Raw genomic sequence first — 18576 nt, forward strand, 5'->3', positions numbered from 1 at the left:
GTTGGCATTACCAACATTAAAATTATTGTCTGAATACTTTTGTATGGCATGCATACTAATGCGTTAAATAAAATTGGACACATTTTATGTACAGTACAACTAAGTGTATTTTAAAAATAACCTGCAATTTGGAGAGGACCAATCGCATATACAAGCATAATGCAAATTTACTTGAAACTCAGTAACGTGCACAGATAAATAACAAAAGCCAATACAAACAACAGAAAACAAGTGCACATATAATGACAAACAAATGCAATAGAAGAGGGTCAATGCTTTAGCTTTTAGCTGCTTCATAAATTCCATGACCAAAAACACCGGTTCTGGAGGTGGCATCAGTCTGATGGTGTTTGAAAGCTTTTATTCGTTTCTCTGGTGATCGGAATGTTTCCAAATGTGCAGCACCCTAAATGCAAAAATTCAAAGTCTTTCAATGCGTTTTAATCACAAAACTATGTGAAAACATGCATCTTTCAAAGTGCATTCATTTATGATGTTGTTAATGTAATATTTGCAGGAAGGCATTTAGGTCCTTCTAAGTGACAATCAAACAGAAACAATACCAGAACAGAGAAAGAAGCTGGTTTTAAACTACCTAAAAACAGTGTAAATGTATTATTGATAAACTTTAGAAACAATTTACCTGGCTAAATCTTGGCATTTGCCAGAGTGGTGGGTCCTCAACCAATGGTTGGTATTTTCTTAGCAAAGAAGCTCTTGTTTCATAAATTCGACCATCAATCTTTTTCTATAATAGATAAATCAATATTTTGTAAGACATTCATTGTTAAAAAAATGATTCAAATCAGTTTTGTACTGTTTTAGAAAAATATATCTATTGTCAAATTTTAAAACCTGTTGTACTGTTCTAGCCCTTCGAGCTAGTTCAGATTCCCTCCTTGTAGCAAGCCACCTGTCCTGGTATTTATGCTCAAGAAGGTCAAACACTGGGGTTGAAGGTCGTGTGCTGATGCCAAAGGTCATATCTGGAGGGATTCGTTTGGTTAAAATTTTCTTTTTGTCTTCTTCGGTGACTCTTCGTCGCACATCATTGGTTGCTCTGTACTGGGAATGCTCCTATATCAAAAAAATCTTATTGTCATTCGAATACAGTTGCACAACTATAAAGGCAACCATAATTGAAAAGGTTTGTTATGATTATTGGCTACAATTTCAAGCTTTGTTGTGTCACCAAATATGGCTAATAATGGACACAAAAATCTAAAATTACAATCTTATGATGAAATTGTAAAAATAGTTTTGTAAATGAATAAAAGAAAGAAATTAAACTAGGTTTGTATATCTGTTTATTTTAGTAAGTAAATACCCTGCTGGGTTGTTTACATCTCACTTTTTGTTTACACAATTTAGGGCTAACTGTTTTTGTATTTGCCATAAACCTTGTGTTGACTCAAAAAACATTCTTTAGTCAGCCACAAAATTACAAACATGTTACCTTGGCTGAAACTAGTCCAGATGAAACTGCACCTTTGTTAAGTGCAACAAAGTCTCTTTGCAGTGGCTTTTCCCTTCTTCTGTGGATAGGAATAGGTTCCCTTGTGATCATCGCTTCTGCAGCACCACCGTCCAATGTCACATTTGGCCGCCCATATATGAAGCCTTCATTTGGAAGTGTGAAGCATCTTTTTAGCGGCATCCCCAACTCTGACTGTGGTTAATTAACAATGCAGTTAACTAATTATCAGACCAAGTGTATATGATAAGGTCGCCATATATTTTCCAACTTTTTACTGCAAGTTTTGGTTTTTAATCAGTCATTTGGTGTTTACTTTAGCAAATCTTTTTTGACATTGCTGTGAACAAACTGTTATTTTTAACTTTTAATCCAAATTAAAAACTATTAAAAAAAACAATGAAATCACTTAACAGTGAAGTCATAATAATCATAAGCCATTGAGGTGTTGATTAACCTGCTACCAAACCCAACGAAAAAAGTACACATTAAGTCTATATTTGAAGAGGAATAAACTATAGTTGTATACATATGCCCAAATAGCAAACAGAAGTGATAACACAATTTATTATACATGTTTAAATGGCAAGTGGGACCAAAAACGAAACTTCCTTTATGTTTTGTGTATGTATAACCAGTAAATACTCTAAAAAAGCTAAGATAAAGGTTAAAAAAGTCAATAACACTTACTTTCATCAAAAGTGGGTTTTCATTCATTGAATCCCGATAGATTCCTAACCTGTATTCTCCCATTTTGGCAAATTGAGATTCAACAAATATAAAATATGACAGGGCTTGCTAGCAGTTGGCTAGCAATCGGTATAACGGCGCTCACTTCCGATTCCGAATAATTCTCGCGGTAAACTGATGCAAAGATCTGTGTCAACCAGTTGTCATCTGTTTCCATAGCAACGGTAAAGCGTGACGAATAGATCAACAAATAAATCAAAATAAGTAATCTACGTATACTTCTAGATTGAGTTAACAACACATACATGAATAAAAAACTATACACTGTTTAATAAGGCGAAAATATTAAAAATATTGCTAAAGTTTGGTTTTTGCTTCGGTGAGGAACCTTCGTTGTTGTTGTCAAGGACAAAATTTACATAACCTTCAGAGGTACCAAAAACGTTTGTGTAATAAATTCGAAACAAAACCCGAAAAACTTTCTGTTGACCAATTGTGTCAATTCTTATGATTTCAGAATTTTTTTGTTGTTTACCTTTTTTAACAAGTACGGTAATGTCAATAGATGTAAGCAATTATATGTACTTCTACTGTTTCGGTTATAAAAGTCATTGGTTTGTTTACTTTTTGAACTTTCTGTTTGGTGTTTAGCTCTTTCAAAAGCAAAATAGTAAAATACCATTTTGTTTGCACGGAATCAGGTGGGTAGATACGCTTTTAGAAACATTTATAAACAAGGTAATACAAAAAAAAATATCAATACATAAACAAGAGTCTACATCGCTAGGAATTGTGTTTTTGTGTAGCGAATACTTTCCAAGTCCGTGTTTTGCGTACCAAACGAGAGTGTTTTAAAAACTTGGCATCCAAGTTCAAAATGTTGTTTGGGGTGAATTGCCCAAATCTGTTATGTTTTACAATTTCTTCTTTTAAATATTGTGTCAGCAAAGTATAACCTCCGAGTTATTATTTATTTGTACTCTTTTACTTTAAAGTTTAACAATTACGACTGTTTAGGCAGATATGTTCTCAACACACCAAAATGTTTGCCAATAACTTCTTACATGATGAAGCACAGCAAGAGGCTGAAGACATTGTGTCATCATGGCTGACAAACAAGCAATGTAGTGAACTGACTGGATTGGATATCAGTTCTGGTGAACATTTAGGAGAAAAACCATTTAGTGAACATGCAAGTCTATCATCACTCCTAAGAGATGAATCAGATCCTTCCAGCAGTGTTGCTTGTGCTGCAAAATCATTTCTCCATCAACCTAATGAAAGTGATGCAGTAATAAGAAAGCTTCACAGCTGTTTATCATTTGACGGAAAGGATTTGCTAAAAGAAAAGGCAAATAAAAAACCTAGCTTTGTTAGGCCGATCATGACAATGGAACTTCGTCATCAGCAGGTTAAGGAGGCCCGGAAAAAGAGACAAGAAGAAACTGCTAGGCGTCAAAATATGCTGATGCAAAAACAACAAATGAAGAAAGTGGCAGAAGATATTGTCAAGCAGGAAGTCAAGGAAGAGCAAATGAGAAAAAAGATGGAAGAAGATGCTATTTTACAGGAGATGAACAGGATACGGAAAATTGTGCAGGATCAACGAAAAAATGCAATGAAATCTCAAACCACCTCTGCAAAACCTGTTGAAAATTTAAACACAAAGCCTGAACAAACTGAGATTAACAATAAGGAAACACAAAAACATGAAACAAATAAAACAAGAAATACGATTGGTGCTGTCCACATTGATCGTAGTTTTCTATTGGAAAAGATGATCCAAAAGCGCAGAAGAAGCACATTGAAAAATTTCTTTGTTTCTTGGTTTAGAGTTGTGCTTGATCGTAAAGCTGCAATGGGAAAGGCAAAAGCCTTGTCAGAATGGAACTGCACTATGAGAGTTTGGAGTGCATGGAGAAAGTATACCATAATTCAAACTTCAAACCGCTTTTTGAAACTGCATGAAACCAACATAAGACAAAAGAAGGTACAAGAGCATCTTGCAGACATTAAATACAGCAAAGCAATTTTGAGAAAATATTTTCGAGCCTGGAAAACCTTTGTTAAAGCAAATGTGTATAGCAAAGACATATGGCAAGCTCGCGAGTCTACCAAAGCTAAGATGGAAGCTCTTCTTGGTGCTGTTGTCAAGAAAAAAACACAAAAACCTGTTGAAGATGACCTTGTGGTCGAGTGTTTTGAAGATAGTTCTTCTGTTCCACCCAGTGTTAAAGAAGACTCTCCTGTGAAGTTTACAGCCACTGAGAAAACGCAACTAAAACCAAAGTGTAAGCCAGCATGGCAGTTGACAAAAGCTGATGTGAAGAAAATGTCCAAAACACAGATGCTACACCTGCAACCAAATCTAGCTGCCGGAGATGGACACAGAGTTGCACCTAGGAAACAAAAATCACAGATACATATGAGTCGAGTTCAACAAGATAATAGTTCCCAACATCCACTTGAGGTGGTGGACCAAAACACAGAGACACAGCATACTGCTTCACCTCTGAGAAAGCCAACGTCAAAGCATCAGAAGAAAGAACTGGTAGGCACAACTAAACCAAGAACCTTAACTGAAATGGAGAAAAGAGCTGAAGAGCGAGCCAAGAGAAGACAGGAGTTGCTGGACAGAAGAAAAGAGAAAGAAAGAGGAAGGGCTGAGCAACTGGAAAAAGAAGAGGAGGAAAGGCTGGAGAAAGAAAAGGAGGAAAAACAAACAAAACTTCGAGAGGCACAGGAGGCAAAAAAGATCAAAGAACAACAGTTGCAGGCAAAGAAAGAATTTCAAGCAAAAATGCGGGCTTTGGCTCTTACTGCAGATGGACATTACAGAAAAAAATTATTGTTAAAATTTGGTATCAATCCCTGGTTGAATTATATTGCTAAAATAAAGCAAATGGAGGATTCTGCAAAGAAGCATTGGAGTAGTAATGTTTTGGAAACCACTTTCTTTATGTGGTTATCGGCGTCCAGAAAAAGATGTGCAATTAAGCAAACAAAAGCTGACAATTTTTGCATATACCTTACAAAGAAGCATGCTTTTAAACAGTGGCTGGCATATGGTGAAATAGTGTTTATTCAAGAGAAGAAAGCTGACTTGCATTATTCACATGTGATTAAGAAAAAATATCTTGAAACTTGGAAACTTTTTACAACCAATGAGCAACTTCAGTTTTTTAACAATGAGGAACTTGCACAGGGCCACAATGAAAAGAGGTTGCTCAAGCTTGGTTTCAATCTGTTTCTTAAGCATCACCGTAATTTAGCAAGGGAAAAAGACCGTTCAAGGCATGTGTCGAACATGCGAAGAAAAATTGCAGAACTTTTGCCAGATTTTTGTCCTGATGAGTAAGTTTATTGGTTTTGTTGACCAAAAAGGGTTGGCAAAATCAAGAAGATTACTTATAATTAGCTAAGCGCTTTGGACAAAACAACAATTGTGCTTAACATGTATAGTATATTTTTAGTACTTTCAAACCGCTGTAGCACAAAATTTCAAAAACATCTACATTTATTATATTAATATTTTTTAAGATACTTTATTACTGATACTGTTTGTTTCTGACAAAAACACTTCAAAGGCATTTTGCTGAAGCTTTTTGGTTACAAATTGATTTTGCGCTAAAGCTGGTGTTTTGGTTAAATCTTGAATTGATATAGCCGTTGTGCTACGTGTCTTGTTTGTAAATTATCTGAAAACTATAAACTATGTAAAAAAATTTAGGCGATGGATCTGCATAGGGTAACAACTTGCAATTGGAAACATTTAAAAACCTGGTGGTGCTCGTATTTGGAGTGCTATAGGCAGGACTTTTTGATTTATCCCTGCTTTGATATGCAACATTTTACAAAAATGGATTGTCCATTGCAAGTAACGTCCTTATATTGTCCTGCTGCCTGACGCAAAGCAAGACATCGTTCAGTTTTGTTTCGTTGGGAATGTCAACTTGGCTGAGAAGTATTCCACTTGGCTCACAACAAACGAAATAACCTCAAGTTAAGTTGAGGTCCTCAACTCAAAATTTTTTTTTAAATTCCCCAATAAAAAATATTTATGAGAGTAAAATCGCAGTATGTTTCCCTTCAACCTTTTCAGTCCAAATGCGAGATTTAAATGCTGTGGAAGATGCAGTCAATTCAGTCAAAATAAATTTATTTGAGAGGTATATATATTTACAGATTACAGCCCCATAATTAACATGAATCAACCGCTGATCGAGGCACTCAGATTTTTTGCGTCTTTGGCCGGACAGCAACAATAGGTTCAAACCTAATTTACCCACTTTGTACAAATGTGACTGAAACTTCGAATTTAAAAACTATGATGTGTTTGACCGAGAGTTAATTAGCTGTACTGACTGAGACCTGTGATGGACACGTATGCGGAGGAAATTGAGATTATGTGATTTGTGTAATCTACTTGGCAATTACGTACGCATATGCAAGACTTAAAATCAGCGCCCGGGGCAATATCCCGTTTTCGTAAAACAGTCGATGTCCAGAATTCGCACTTCTATAAGGAAAGAATATCCCGTTCAACTGGCTGAAACACACTTATAGTCAGTGTTTGATGGAGTTTGAGAAAAATTATGAAAGTTAGTTCCAGAACACCGAATGAATTTGGTATGATACAAATACAAGAAAGTGTTTTTCGTTTTAAGGACTAGCTTGAAACAGATAAGCAACTGCTTTAGGTTACAGAGGATTTAGATGTTGGACACCAATACCCCACCATCAGAATGAATTATTCTAAAATGTGGACCAATCGGTGTTTCGCCCTTATCCTTGAAGTCCTAATAACGATTACCACATTTCTTGTAGTAAAACATCTAGGAATCGACCATTTCAAGCACAAATTCAGGTAAGAATCCTTTGTGTTGGTATGTTCTCACAAACCGTTGCTTTAATTGTCAAAACGGGTCATAATTTAAGTCTTAATTTGGGAAACCGGCTAAACTAGTTTGAAATTGTAATATTCCGGCGAAAACCCTATACTTCTACAAAAAAAAAATTTTTTAAAAAAAAAAAAAAAACTCCTAAACATCGATATAGCCCTAGATTTTTTTTCGAAAATAAAGTCAAAATTTTTGAGTTGTTTTCCGTTTCAAACCAGTTTTCGGTAGGGGGCAGAATCCGGCCAAAACCACTCCAACACGACAATATTTTCGTAAAAAAAACAACCAAACCCGTTTTTTTTCTTTAAATTTCAAACTAAAATTTTTGTAATGTATTCCTTTGTAAACCAGTCTAGAAGATAGGTAGGAGTCTGAAACTGTCCAAAACCAGTTTGAAATTTAATCATTTCGACAAAAACCCAACCAAAATCGAATTTTTCTTTAAATTTTGAACTACCAAAAGACGAAAAAAAGGAAAGGCTATAGCAGGGGTGGCCAACCCGCGGCTCTTCGCCTGGTTTTATGCGGCTCTTACATCGTTGTCGAAGTTTGGGGTCACTGTGTATATTTTGGTTAGTATGTGACAATCTGGTACAAAAATAGTTAAATTTGAAGTAAAGCTTTAACAATTTTGCTTTTGAACAAACTTATTATCTGTATGGCCACAAACGGTAACCTTGCCTTAAAACTGCAACCTTATGTGGCAAATGGCTTGATTATGATGGCATATATTGATTTGTTGAACAATGAATGGTTGCTCATTATTGCGTATGCGAATGAGACACAAAGCAACAGCAATATTTGCAACAAATGTGTTCCAAAGTAAATTTAATGCTTCAATCCGTTGTTCTTCGGGTTATGGCAAACGTTATGTTTTATGGGCAGTTTGTCTTGGCTTTGAATTGAGCGATTGTTGGTGCTGATTGCATCAGTGACGTCGAAATGAATTTAGTTTCGCCACTTTGCATTTTTGTGAAACTCGGCGCCTAGTTTAGGGCGCATGCGCGTTAGATGAAAATACCGCAAAGTTTTTCAGCAGGGAAAATCACAATTTTTGTCAAGTTAACCTTCAAAATGGCGGTGAAAAAAGATTTTAGCAATTCACCAGACATGAATCTCATCACCGCACGTTACTTATAGAATGAGAAAAAAGGGGTTTTTAATTCATATGTTTTTGTTTGTTGGATTCGTTGAATTGAGAGTTTGTGTGTGCTAGACAGTGCAAATCATTTATTGTTGAAAATGACTGACCCGTGGTCTATACTCTATACTCTATACAAGTCAAAAAAATTGTGTCATTATTATGTTGGTGCATGTGCGACATTTAGAATAAATCTGGCTAAGCACAGGTCTCTGAGTGTGTGAGGAAGGGACGAGGCATTAAACATATGTGCTTATGTGTATAATGTGGCTCTTTGTGGTAACACAATAAAAAATATGGCTCTTAAGCTTCGACCGGTTGGCCACCCCTGGGCTATAGCCTTAGGTTTTTTCGAAAATCGAGTCAAATTTTTTTGTCATGAATTTCGTTTTACATCAGTCAAATAGTTCGGTACTAGTCAAAAACCGGCCAAAACTAGCTTGAAATTGTAATATTCCGGCAAAAACCCAACCAAAATCGAAATTTTCTTTAAATTTTGAATTCCTAAATATCAAAAAAGGAAAGGCTATAGCCTGATGTTTTTTTCGAAAATCGAGTCATATTTTTTTGTGATTTATTTCTTTGCAAACCAGTCTAGAAGGTCGGTAGGAGCCAGAAACTGTCCAAAACCAGTTTGAAATTGTAACATTCCGGCGAAAATTCAAACAAAATCAGATTTTTCTTTAAATTGTGAACTACCAAAAATCAAAAAAAGGAATCAAAAATCAAAAAAGGAAAGGCTATAGCCTTAGGTTTTTTCAAAAATCGAGTGTAAGTTTTTTGTCTTGTATTCCGTTTCAAACCAGTTAAATGGTTCGGTACTAGGCAAAAACCGGCCAAAACTAGTTTGAAACTATAATATCCAGGCGAAAACCCAATAAAAACTTGATTTTTCTCAAAATATTTAACTCCTTTGAACTCCCAAAAATCAAAAAAGGAAAGGCTATAGCCTTAGGTTTTTTCGAAGATCGAGTGTAAGCTTTTTTGTCTTGTATTCCGTTTCAAACCAGTTAAATAGTTCGGTACTAGTCAAAAACCGGCCAAAACCAGTTTGAAATTGTAATATTCCGGCGAAAACCCAACCAAAACTGGATTTTTGTTCACAAAAGTGATACTTTTTTATTTTTTGACACCCGAACACAGATAAAATGGGGAAGGCTTTTGAAATTTCGTGTTTTAAAAAAAAAGATTTTTGCTAGAATAAACTGCATGGAGAAAACATTGCACAAAATCGGCGAAAATGAACGGGTAATCGTAATCAACAATATGATGAGAGCAGACGACAAACAAAATAAAGAAGACATTTCCTTGCTCGTCCAGGGTGATATTTCCAAGTTGCATTACGTCCCTCAGTTGGCTCAACTTTGGGAAGGGCCAATTGAAGCTGTTTTTTATCACACCAATGTGAGTTTAAGTCTTTGCCGATCTCCTAAACTTGTGCATGATGTTGATCTGATGCATCATTTTTTTGTTAAATCAATATTTTACAGGCTTTAAAATTGGGTGTAGAAGATCCGTCATGGATGGGATACATTTTGCGTAATATTTTGAAATTGAAAAGTTTTACCTCTACGCTGGGGTGTTTGCAACAAAACTTTTTTAGGTCTGAAACATTTTTTAAATGCGTTTTGTTTTATTCGGGTAATTATTAGTTTTTTGACCATTTTACAACCTAATCAGCCGACTTAAAAACACAAAGATTTTGCAATGTGACGCGGTGATGCTAAGGTTTTGATTTTGTTTTTAGTACGCTGATCTGGATCGCGTTGTTTCAGCAATTATTCAACTACGATATTGCTTTTCCCACATTCGAAAACACGTAACCTGGCATTTCGTCAGTCCCTCACAAAACGATGAAGTCTGCAAAGAAGAAGTAAACATTGCTCCACATCTTTCGTTCTGTGACGACGGTGACTCAGCATGTGAAAATCATGAGTCATCATGCGAATTTTTTTTTGCCAAACTCCGTAACAATTTAACAGATCCCGGATTAGATGTCAACTACTGGTTTCCTGTTAACGTGTTACGCAACGTTGCACGAAATAACACCAAGACTGATTGGCATTTAACTTTAGACATAGATCTTGTGGTGTCAGAAAGTATGAGGGAAAGATTTCTAAATTTTGCCAAACGTAATGGTGTTTTCAATTCGCTATCAAAACCCATTTACATTCTTCCTGGTTTTGAGTTCACTTCTGATTCAGATGATCTGCCTCGAACAATGGAAGAACTCTTCTACCATTATTACATCACAATGGGACTTCGCGTATTTCATGAATGGTGTAAAACGTGTTACCACCATACTAATTACGAACTATGGTTGAAATCGTGTCAAAACCAGCAGCTAAAAGGCAAAACCGATATCATTGTTTCCCATTACGTACAATGGAAATCTTCATTTGAGCCCTACATCATCGCTCCAAACACCATACCCATGTTTCCCGAACAGTTCCAAGGTTACGGCTACAACAAAATCAGCCAGGTAATTAGGTTTACTCGATATCTTTTAACAGTTATGAATCTATCTTCCTACAAGACTGAGTACGTCTACAACAGTGTAAGTTCTTTTATCGGCCTGTTTGTTTTGATACAAACTCTTTGTCAAGGAGATTAGCGATGTAAATTTATTTTATATTCACTTCTGCTTTCATCATAAAGATGTAAGGTATTTATTAGCACTTATGAAGCTCATATAAGCTCTTAGCATTTTTCTTGGGAAACTTTTGAGGAAAAATTCACCAAATCCAGCACATGTATAGCTGTTTGCCTTTATTTATCTTCAGAGCTTGTCAAATTTGGTAATAATTTACCCCATGTTTAGGTACTTTAATTGCAAGACTGGTCTAAGAGCCTTTTTTAACTATAGCCTAACACCTTAAATGATTTTTCTGTCATTGCAGTCTTACGAAACCGCTTTAGCTGGATACAAGTTTGCTGTTCTCGCAAATGCGTTTGTCGTGCACCATGGCTGGAAATCACCAACGGAAGGAATAAAAAAACTACAGTTGAAACACAATTCTATAATTTGGGAAAAATTGAAAAGAAAGTTGCATAAACAATATAGTAACCGGCTGATTTAAATGAACAAGAAATAACACTTTTCCCAAGTAAACGTTGGTCCGGTCGCGGTGTCAAAAACACAGTGAATATTTCTTTTTTGAAATAAACAAACGTTTTTGAAAGTTTTATTCATAGACATCCTGCAAAAAATGAGCAACAAAATCAAAATGTGTATTCTTCAGGAAAGTAGATGAAATATAAACGCACAGGTTTAGGGACTCACTTAGGTCCGAAAGCTAGGATGAAAAAAATTACAAAAAAAGTTTAAAACAATATGTGTTTCTCTTATGAAAATAATCCCTAAAAACAACAAAAGGCTGCACTTATTGAATAAACCAAAACGTATGTTCAATTTCTTTCAAGCGTGTTTTAAATACTTTGTGTATGCTGCGAAAATCACAGTGGCAAAAAAGTTTTTTTGTCACAAATTCCGCGCAAACAATAACCTTAAAAATAGAAAAAATCTACACGTATGAATTGTTCACAAAATACGGTAACTTGCATAAACAGGGGAACTTGAATAACAAATGTTAAACACTGTCAATTGAAGCTCAGAGAGCGTTCGAAGTTTTATTCCTTCATATTTAATACTTGACTAGGAAAATCCTGCAAGCAATATCAGCGTGTTTATTTGAATAATTGATTACTAAAACTGTATCTAACAAAAAGCATAATTATTAAAACAAAACAAAAAAGTGCGCATAATTTGCTGTAAGGTGTTCATATGTTACTTCTTATTAACATTCGACTCTTAAACCAAACTAGGATGCTGAGACGATGTAAAAAATAGACTCAAAGAACTTTTTCAGTTTAAAAAAGTTCTGGCAAGCGTGTTAAACACAAAAAGCTTAATTGCGTAGTACAAAAAGTTGTGTCATAAAGGGGTCGTATTCATTTCACGAGCCGCTGCGTTTAGCAAAAGTAAAAGTCATTTCTCTGCTATATATATTTGTATTTTTCGTCATATTGTGTCATACACTTGTGAGTGAAGTCGCTTCCATAGAGCGCGTTTTGTCGTCATCGACAGTGACGTCACTTATTTTTGAAACAGGAGCTTTTTTGACGTCAAACAAAGCTTCGATTTCGAGTAAAGTTTTTCCACGAGTTTCGGGAAAACATCGCCACGCAAAGACAGTAGAGAGCACACTGACGACAGAAAAACACCAGAAAACGCCGTGAGGTGATATAAGGGCCTGAAAAAAAAAAAATAATAACTTTCAAATTTCAGCACGATGTCATTTGCCCGGAACGGTCGTATTATGCTCAAGTTCATGTCGAAATATGTTTCATTCAAAGCAAAAAACTAGATTTTGAGATTTGGTTTTATTGTAACCCAATTAATTCTGATTGAAAAACCTGGCCTGTTCCTTCCAACAAACTGGAGTGCCGTTGCATAGCTACACTAGCCAACACTAGTCGTCACCAGCTGCACTGACGAGACCTTATAGGTCGAAACAGTGTGCACTATCTGCAGCGTATCTTTTTGTTGATACAACTTACAAACTTAGATGATTTTTAGGACTTGAATCACGGACATCACGGTTTTTCATAGTTTGAACAGCAATTACAGAATGGTTAAATACAGGTTAAAATACAAATAAATTTGTTCACACTTACCGACAGAAAACGAAAAGACTTGATAACTAGAAACGCGGAAATTCCGTTCACTGAAGTTGCTACAGCACTTCCAATTCCACGAAAGCTCATTGGGAGAATCTCACCAAGAGCAAGAAACGCAATAGGACCAAGACCAATGGCAAAAAACGCCATAAAAAGCAAAGTACTTGATAAAGCTATCCATGCAGCAACTATAATCAAGCAACAAGTAAAGTTACTACCGTTTTTTCTGTTTTAAATAATTGCTTTTTTGTACATGACTGTAATAGCAGTAAGTCACCTGGGGTATCCCGGTCCGGTGAAGTCCCTTCAACGGTAGCGTTTGCACTTTCCATTGAGAAATTTGCTGACAGTTCTTCGTTGAAATTTTGCTTGCTCATGTGGAACAAACAGGCCCCGAGCGTCGCATTGCAGATAGCGACACCTAGCGACGAAAGCATGAGCGACTTTTTTCGCCCTAGTTTTTCGACAAGATGCATTGTAAAAAACATTACAACTGCTTGTGTCATACCAACAAGTAGCGAGGGCAGGTGTTCTGCGAAAATAAATATATTAACTTCAACAAAGATGCAAATAGTATGTGCTAAACAAGAAATGCTCTTTTTGACTTCAACGTTAATTTTGCGTAAAAATCATTGCATTTTTGCCATAACCGTCAAAAGCAAACTATTTGTTTTCTCCACCCAATCGTTTGTTCTTTTAAAAAAAAGAAACTCATAATTCTATTTCAACTGTGTTTATTTTGGACTCCAGATCGAAAAAACGCTGGTTATACAACGATAGGTTTATCACTTTTCTTTACACTTACCAACTTAAGTATTATTATTAAACAAATAATAAATGTAATTCTTTGCATCATGCACCACACAGCTGTGCTACATTACATTTACACCTTTATCCCATTTTTGCCGCAATGACCCATCTTACCATTTTTGAATCCAGCCGTTTTGAAAATGGAATGTGCGTAGAAAACAATGGCATTAATACCAGTAAAATGTTGAAACGAGTGCAAACATACGACAATACAAATCGGTTTGTAGAAGTGGGGTCGACATATGGATTCTATGCTGAACTTCATCTGTGAAAAAACATCCGTTACTAAGCCGACTTTGTAGCACTTACCTAAAGTTTTCTTCATTAATGTGAAATCACAGTAAAGAGGTGGGCTCAGGCGAACAAGGACCTATGGATCTTCTTTTAAATAAGTTCCTTCTATGGATTTTCTTAGTTCCATTTAAATATTTTTTGAAAGAAAAATTAGTTAACATTGTTGTTTACAGATTAAAGCAGAAATTACAAAATAACAACAGTTGAACGCAAAGTAAGGTACGATACAAGTGCGAATTAATAAAATTAATAAATTTCATCTTTTGAACATTTTTGACAACAAGGAAACACTTTTGCACGAAAAAGACAAATTTTTATTTTATCATTGTGTTTCGGGAATGCTTACAGCCAACAAGGACACTTTAAATTTATTTTTACCTTTTTGAAGGGGAGAATTTAACAAATTATAAGATTTATAAGCATTTATACATAAAAATCAGAAACAGCAAACTCTAAAATCTTACTGATGGTTGAACAGGCGCAGATTTATACTCAATAATCCTTTTTCTGATCGCACTTAAGTATTTTTTCCCGCCATAGAGGAATTTAAATGATCTCAAAGCACCCTGTTCGTCACCACGCTTGAGTAACCAATAGGGGCTTTCCGGAATTACAAAGCAGCAAAAAATAGCCAGACACACTGAAAAACAAATTTGTGATGTTTTGTTTCATCGAAAAAGGCAAGTGAGAGCTACAAATATAGTTTGATTTGCCAAGAAATAAACAACTCTGTAAAACCATGCTTTAGCGACCAAAAATAAAACAACGTTTTATTTTTTATTTCCAGGTCAAATGTTGCTGCCATGCCACAATAACATTTCATGAAAGGCTGCGTTAGTTATTAGAACATTAACATGGGTCTTATCAATATTAAAATGATTTAATTTAGAGTTGCTTTTGCAAACGCATTTCATCCAAAAAAAACCAGGCCCAAAAACCAATCCTGCAACAAGCATTAAATTTTTTTACCTTTTTCTCATTCATCAGAAACTATTAGATTTGTTCATTTAAATATTAAGTTTTGCCACACAGCTTGCCAACATCACATAGTTTAAGCTTTAGTTGGCCTAATTATCTTTCGAAGTTAAACGAGTGGTTTCACACAAAAAGTTAAACTATGTAATCAATACTGTATTAGTGTTCAAAGCAGTAAAAACCATATAACAATGACTTTGAAAAATCTGTACATAGTGAAATGACGCCGAAAAAAACAAGCAAAAAAAAGTATCAAAATGTTCACCAACCAAAAGCAAAAATAGCAGGGCATGTTTCCAGGCCATAACACAAGCAGTATATTTTACCAATACTTCCTCCGATTTCAGCGAGGCCCTTCCATTGAAACGCCGCGCCAAAACCGAAAGCCACCAGAATTCCAAACGCCATTGCAATGTTGAACAGCGTCCCAAGTGAACCGCGAATATATGGGGGTCCAATCTCACCAAGGTACACCTGATAATATTTCGGTGGCGAACCACGTTTGGAATCGCTAGTTCAATAGTTTGCGCATTAAAACCTTTTCGTGAATATGACTACAAATGCTCACATCAGGAACCAATGTCATTCTTGTAGTGGTCAAAGCCAAGTAAAACTAAAACTGATGCTAACACAACCTTTGGGATTTAGGTTTCATTTACATCACAAGTAGTGACATGGTGTTTTATAATTGTATAAATAATTGAATTGTTACATTAGGTAAATGAAAAAAAAGAAAATCCACTGACAAACAGGACTAAAATAATTGAATTGTTACATTAGGTAAATGAAAAAAAAGAAAATCCACTGACAAACAGGACTAAAATAATTGAATTGTTACATTAGGTAAATGAACAAACCTTGTGTTAACATTTTTACAAAAAAGTCAGTTATTTTGACAGGCGTACATGAAAAAAGTTTATTTTTTAAATGCGCTTGTATTAGATCCGGTCATTTTAACAGAATATTTTTAGTTTTCAAGACGCGCAGTCGCATGAATGTACGCGGTAGATTGTATCGTACATTTAAGTCAGCACAGACAACACGTATAATGTAAACCTTCAGTCCCCACTAAAAAGAATTGGGAAAACTAACTGTAGGTTAAGTTACTTGGCAGGAGCGATTTTGAAAATTATTTTCGGACACGTCCAGGAAATTCTGGAGGTCTGGTAACCCTAATCTACAATACATTCGTCAGCGAAAATGGGTCACAATACAACGTGACACTGCTAAACTATATGTTTTTTTCCGATAAAGCCATCGCTCAGCTGCAGCCGAAAATAACCACTTAAAATGAAAAGGCTTGGTAGTGTTTAGGGGTTTCTTTTTTGCACTTTAGACGGTATTTTTAGTAAGGCCATGCAGGTAGCACGCGTTACACGGATGGTCAAAAACATGTGTTTCGTTACATTATTCATATAGACACGGAGATGCCCTGTGGCTATAGAGAAACATGGGTGCAAATATGCAGCTAGAAACAGCGCAATTCGGCACACGTAACGTCAAATCGTTTGTAAATCATTTTAAAGGATTTAACACATTGGTATCATCAAATATGGTGCTTTGTTACATATTTACGCCTTTTGTGTTTGGGTCAATCACAGTACGCCAGGCCCATTGAAGGCGCTATACCGAATCGCTTTGTGTTTGTGTTTGGGTATTATTTTTACCAGCCTTATGTAAGTGCACTTACCGGTACAACTGTAATTGTACATCCGAATCCAATGCCACATAGACTTCTGCCAACAAACAGGACTACAACCGATTGTGATGCCATAATGAAAACCCAACCGAACAAATAAACAAAGAGAAGAATCATGATTGAGACTTTGCGACCTAGTCGCTCCATGCAAGGGGCTGATGCAACACATCCCAGCAAAGCCGTCAGCATTACGATGCTCTGTGGAAATGAGTTTGTTAAATCGGAAACATTGGTATTTTTGTGTAACAATACTTTGCTTTTCTCATTTGTTTTTTGGAAAGCATGCTAAGTTTTGCAAAATAATGGCCACTTGTGATACGAAAATGCTGAAAATATTGTTTGCGGCTTTGAACAGCAAGACACTTCTGACGCATAAAGCAAAATAGACAGGTCATTAATTAAATGTTCGCTGCATTATAAGTGTTTTTTCTTTTAACCGCTAGTTTACCTGTCTCATTGGGTGTGTTTTTTTTCTGATGAATGAAAAAAACTACTGCCTTATGGCATGGCGATCACTTTAAGCCAGTAATGGCCCAAGAAGATAAATCATAGAACTTCTTACCCCGAACCAGCTTGACTCCTCAGCATTTAAATAAAATCCCTTATCGTCCATGCTTTCCAAACTTTCGGAAGCAGGAGATGAATAACCAAGGACAAAACCTGCCACTATTGGCGCCAGACACACGAGAAGAACCGAGAGAATTGCTGGTAAATGCTCATACGACCTAAAATGACGACACACAGTGATTTTTTCCAAATGCAAATATCACGATATTGTCTTGCTTAAATCAATAAACACACATACAGTTTACATGTTCACGTACAATTGACAGTGTAAAAGCTTTCCAATTTCTTTGCAGCTGCATTATTCAAACGTTTATGGGCAAGTGTCACGCTTTCAAAGCGTGGTAAATTTGTAATTTCGCAACGTTTTAGTGTTATAATAATGCCCTTTGACTCCCGTGAGGATATTAAAACCTGTGGTGTCAGGATCACAAAGAACGAAAGCTTTTATGTCACGCAAATATTACGCAATCACGGGCATTTTTGCAATCGAGTATAGCTTTGTTCAGAACTTAAAAAGTGTACCTGCAAATTTTCCCGTTGTTCTCTTTGCTCTGTTTTATTTCACATTGATATTTCGCAATATTGTTGTTTTGTCCGCAAGGGTCATTAAAATTGCAAACGGAAGTTTCACCCTCTTCTGAAATACTTTCCTCCATGGTCAAACTGTCCAGTTCCTTTCTTTCAAAAACTTACGATTTTGCATAGACCAAGCTCTTATTACTTTACATGTTTACACAAAACAACAAACTTAACGGAAAGGACTAAACAAGATACACCAACAAAGTAGGTGAAGACAATTTTGACAAAAGTTCACAAAATACATAATACAATGATATAAAAACAAAAATATTGAACAGTTACATCACAAAGACAGCCTCTGCAAGCCTGAATAGACAAAAAAAATAGACAAAAAGACTCTGCAACCCTTTACTCTATGTTGGCTGATTGTTGTCGTATCGGAAACGCACCCTTCGCAACAACATCCTCAACGCTTACCGCGGTGAAAAAAACAAAATATTGCACGCGGTAATCAAAACACTTCAACAGCTGCATGCCTGGCTATGTTATTGACAACTGCTCATCGAGTTTGTACCTAATCATAAACACAATATACATTGCTTGGCAAAAGCTGCCCTGTTGATACAATCACATTGTGCAATACAAAAGGTTAGTACGTTTAACCTTTTTCTCTAGGCTGTGGTTTTTGTTCTATTCGATGTAGCTGAATTCACAACAACAATAAACACTCATCTCATAACTTCTGCTGCAAACTAAGTGACCACTACCACATTTGTGTTAATCAAAACCACTTTCTTTGCAGATTTTGTTCATGTTTTCAACGGCT

General features: G+C 35.8%; 4 protein-coding genes across 6 annotated transcripts; 2 read left to right on the plus strand and 2 right to left on the minus strand.

Annotated features, from left to right (window-relative positions):
* Positions 1-88: 88 nt before the first annotated feature.
* Positions 89-2452, minus strand: LOC145203817 (cilia- and flagella-associated protein 77-like). Its single transcript, XM_080076130.1, has 5 exons — positions 2165-2452; positions 1457-1669; positions 856-1077; positions 644-748; positions 89-406 (listed from the first exon to the last, which is right to left on the minus strand). The coding sequence occupies exons 1-5, from the start codon at positions 2225-2227 to the stop codon at positions 278-280; spliced, it is 732 nt and encodes a 243-aa protein (XP_079932256.1). The 5' UTR covers positions 2228-2452; the 3' UTR covers positions 89-277.
* Positions 1071-5841, plus strand: LOC145203813 (uncharacterized). Of its 2 annotated transcripts, none has more exons than XM_080076125.1 (2): positions 1071-1147; positions 3182-5841. In XM_080076125.1, the coding sequence occupies exon 2, from the start codon at positions 3207-3209 to the stop codon at positions 5520-5522; it is 2316 nt and encodes a 771-aa protein (XP_079932251.1). In that variant the 5' UTR covers positions 1071-1147; positions 3182-3206; the 3' UTR covers positions 5523-5841. The 2 variants fall into 2 exon arrangements, with proteins under 2 accessions (XP_079932251.1, XP_079932250.1); XM_080076124.1 differs by lacking the exon at positions 1071-1147 and adding an exon at positions 2777-2865.
* Positions 5842-6335: 494 nt separating this feature from the next.
* On the plus strand, positions 6336-11394 carry LOC145203816 (beta-1,4-glucuronyltransferase 1-like). The gene is made up of 4 exons (XM_080076129.1): positions 6336-7031; positions 9406-9610; positions 9954-10688; positions 11107-11394. The coding sequence occupies exons 1-4, from the start codon at positions 6910-6912 to the stop codon at positions 11284-11286; spliced, it is 1242 nt and encodes a 413-aa protein (XP_079932255.1). The 5' UTR covers positions 6336-6909; the 3' UTR covers positions 11287-11394.
* LOC145203815 (solute carrier family 2, facilitated glucose transporter member 8-like) lies at positions 11356-18018 on the minus strand. Of its 2 annotated transcripts, none has more exons than XM_080076126.1 (9): positions 17754-18018; positions 17227-17389; positions 16656-16862; positions 15235-15439; positions 14455-14630; positions 13811-13961; positions 13164-13418; positions 12884-13074; positions 11356-12459 (listed from the first exon to the last, which is right to left on the minus strand). In XM_080076126.1, the coding sequence occupies exons 1-9, from the start codon at positions 17885-17887 to the stop codon at positions 12238-12240; spliced, it is 1704 nt and encodes a 567-aa protein (XP_079932252.1). In that variant the 5' UTR covers positions 17888-18018; the 3' UTR covers positions 11356-12237. The 2 variants fall into 2 exon arrangements, with proteins under 2 accessions (XP_079932252.1, XP_079932253.1); XM_080076127.1 differs by having other exon boundaries at positions 15292-15439; positions 17754-18017.
* Positions 18019-18576: the final 558 nt, after the last annotated feature.

The sequence above is a fragment of the Phallusia mammillata genome, chromosome 8 (genome assembly GCF_965637545.1).
Source record: "Phallusia mammillata chromosome 8, kaPhaMamm4.hap1.1, whole genome shotgun sequence".
In the NCBI taxonomy this organism is placed as follows: Eukaryota; Metazoa; Chordata; class Ascidiacea; order Phlebobranchia; family Ascidiidae; genus Phallusia; species Phallusia mammillata.

Bases quoted from the DNA above. Each gene is read 5' to 3' on its own strand.
- LOC145203817 (XM_080076130.1), bottom strand. From the start codon at position 2,227: ATGGGAGAATACAGGTTAGGAATCTATCGGGATTCAATGAATGAAAAC. The intron at 1,670-2,164 runs GTAAGTGTTATT...AATTAACCACAG, and splicing joins AAAACCCACTTTTGATGAAA to TCAGAGTTGGGGATGCCGCT. The intron at 407-643 runs GTAAATTGTTTC...TTTTGCATTTAG, and splicing joins AAATGCCAAGATTTAGCCAG to GGTGCTGCACATTTGGAAAC.
- LOC145203813 (XM_080076125.1), top strand. From the start codon at position 3,207: ATGTTTGCCAATAACTTCTTACATGATGAAGCACAGCAAGAGGCTGAA.
- LOC145203816 (XM_080076129.1), top strand. From the start codon at position 6,910: ATGAATTATTCTAAAATGTGGACCAATCGGTGTTTCGCCCTTATCCTT. The intron at 7,032-9,405 runs GTAAGAATCCTT...GATTTTTGCTAG, and splicing joins CATTTCAAGCACAAATTCAG to AATAAACTGCATGGAGAAAA. The intron at 10,689-11,106 runs GTAATTAGGTTT...CTGTCATTGCAG, and splicing joins GCTACAACAAAATCAGCCAG to TCTTACGAAACCGCTTTAGC.
- LOC145203815 (XM_080076126.1), bottom strand. From the start codon at position 17,887: ATGGAGGAAAGTATTTCAGAAGAGGGTGAAACTTCCGTTTGCAATTTT. The intron at 15,440-16,655 runs GTAAGTGCACTT...AAATATTATCAG, and splicing joins GTACAATTACAGTTGTACCG to GTGTACCTTGGTGAGATTGG. The intron at 13,075-13,163 runs GTGACTTACTGC...GCTTGATTATAG, and splicing joins ACCGGACCGGGATACCCCAG to TTGCTGCATGGATAGCTTTA.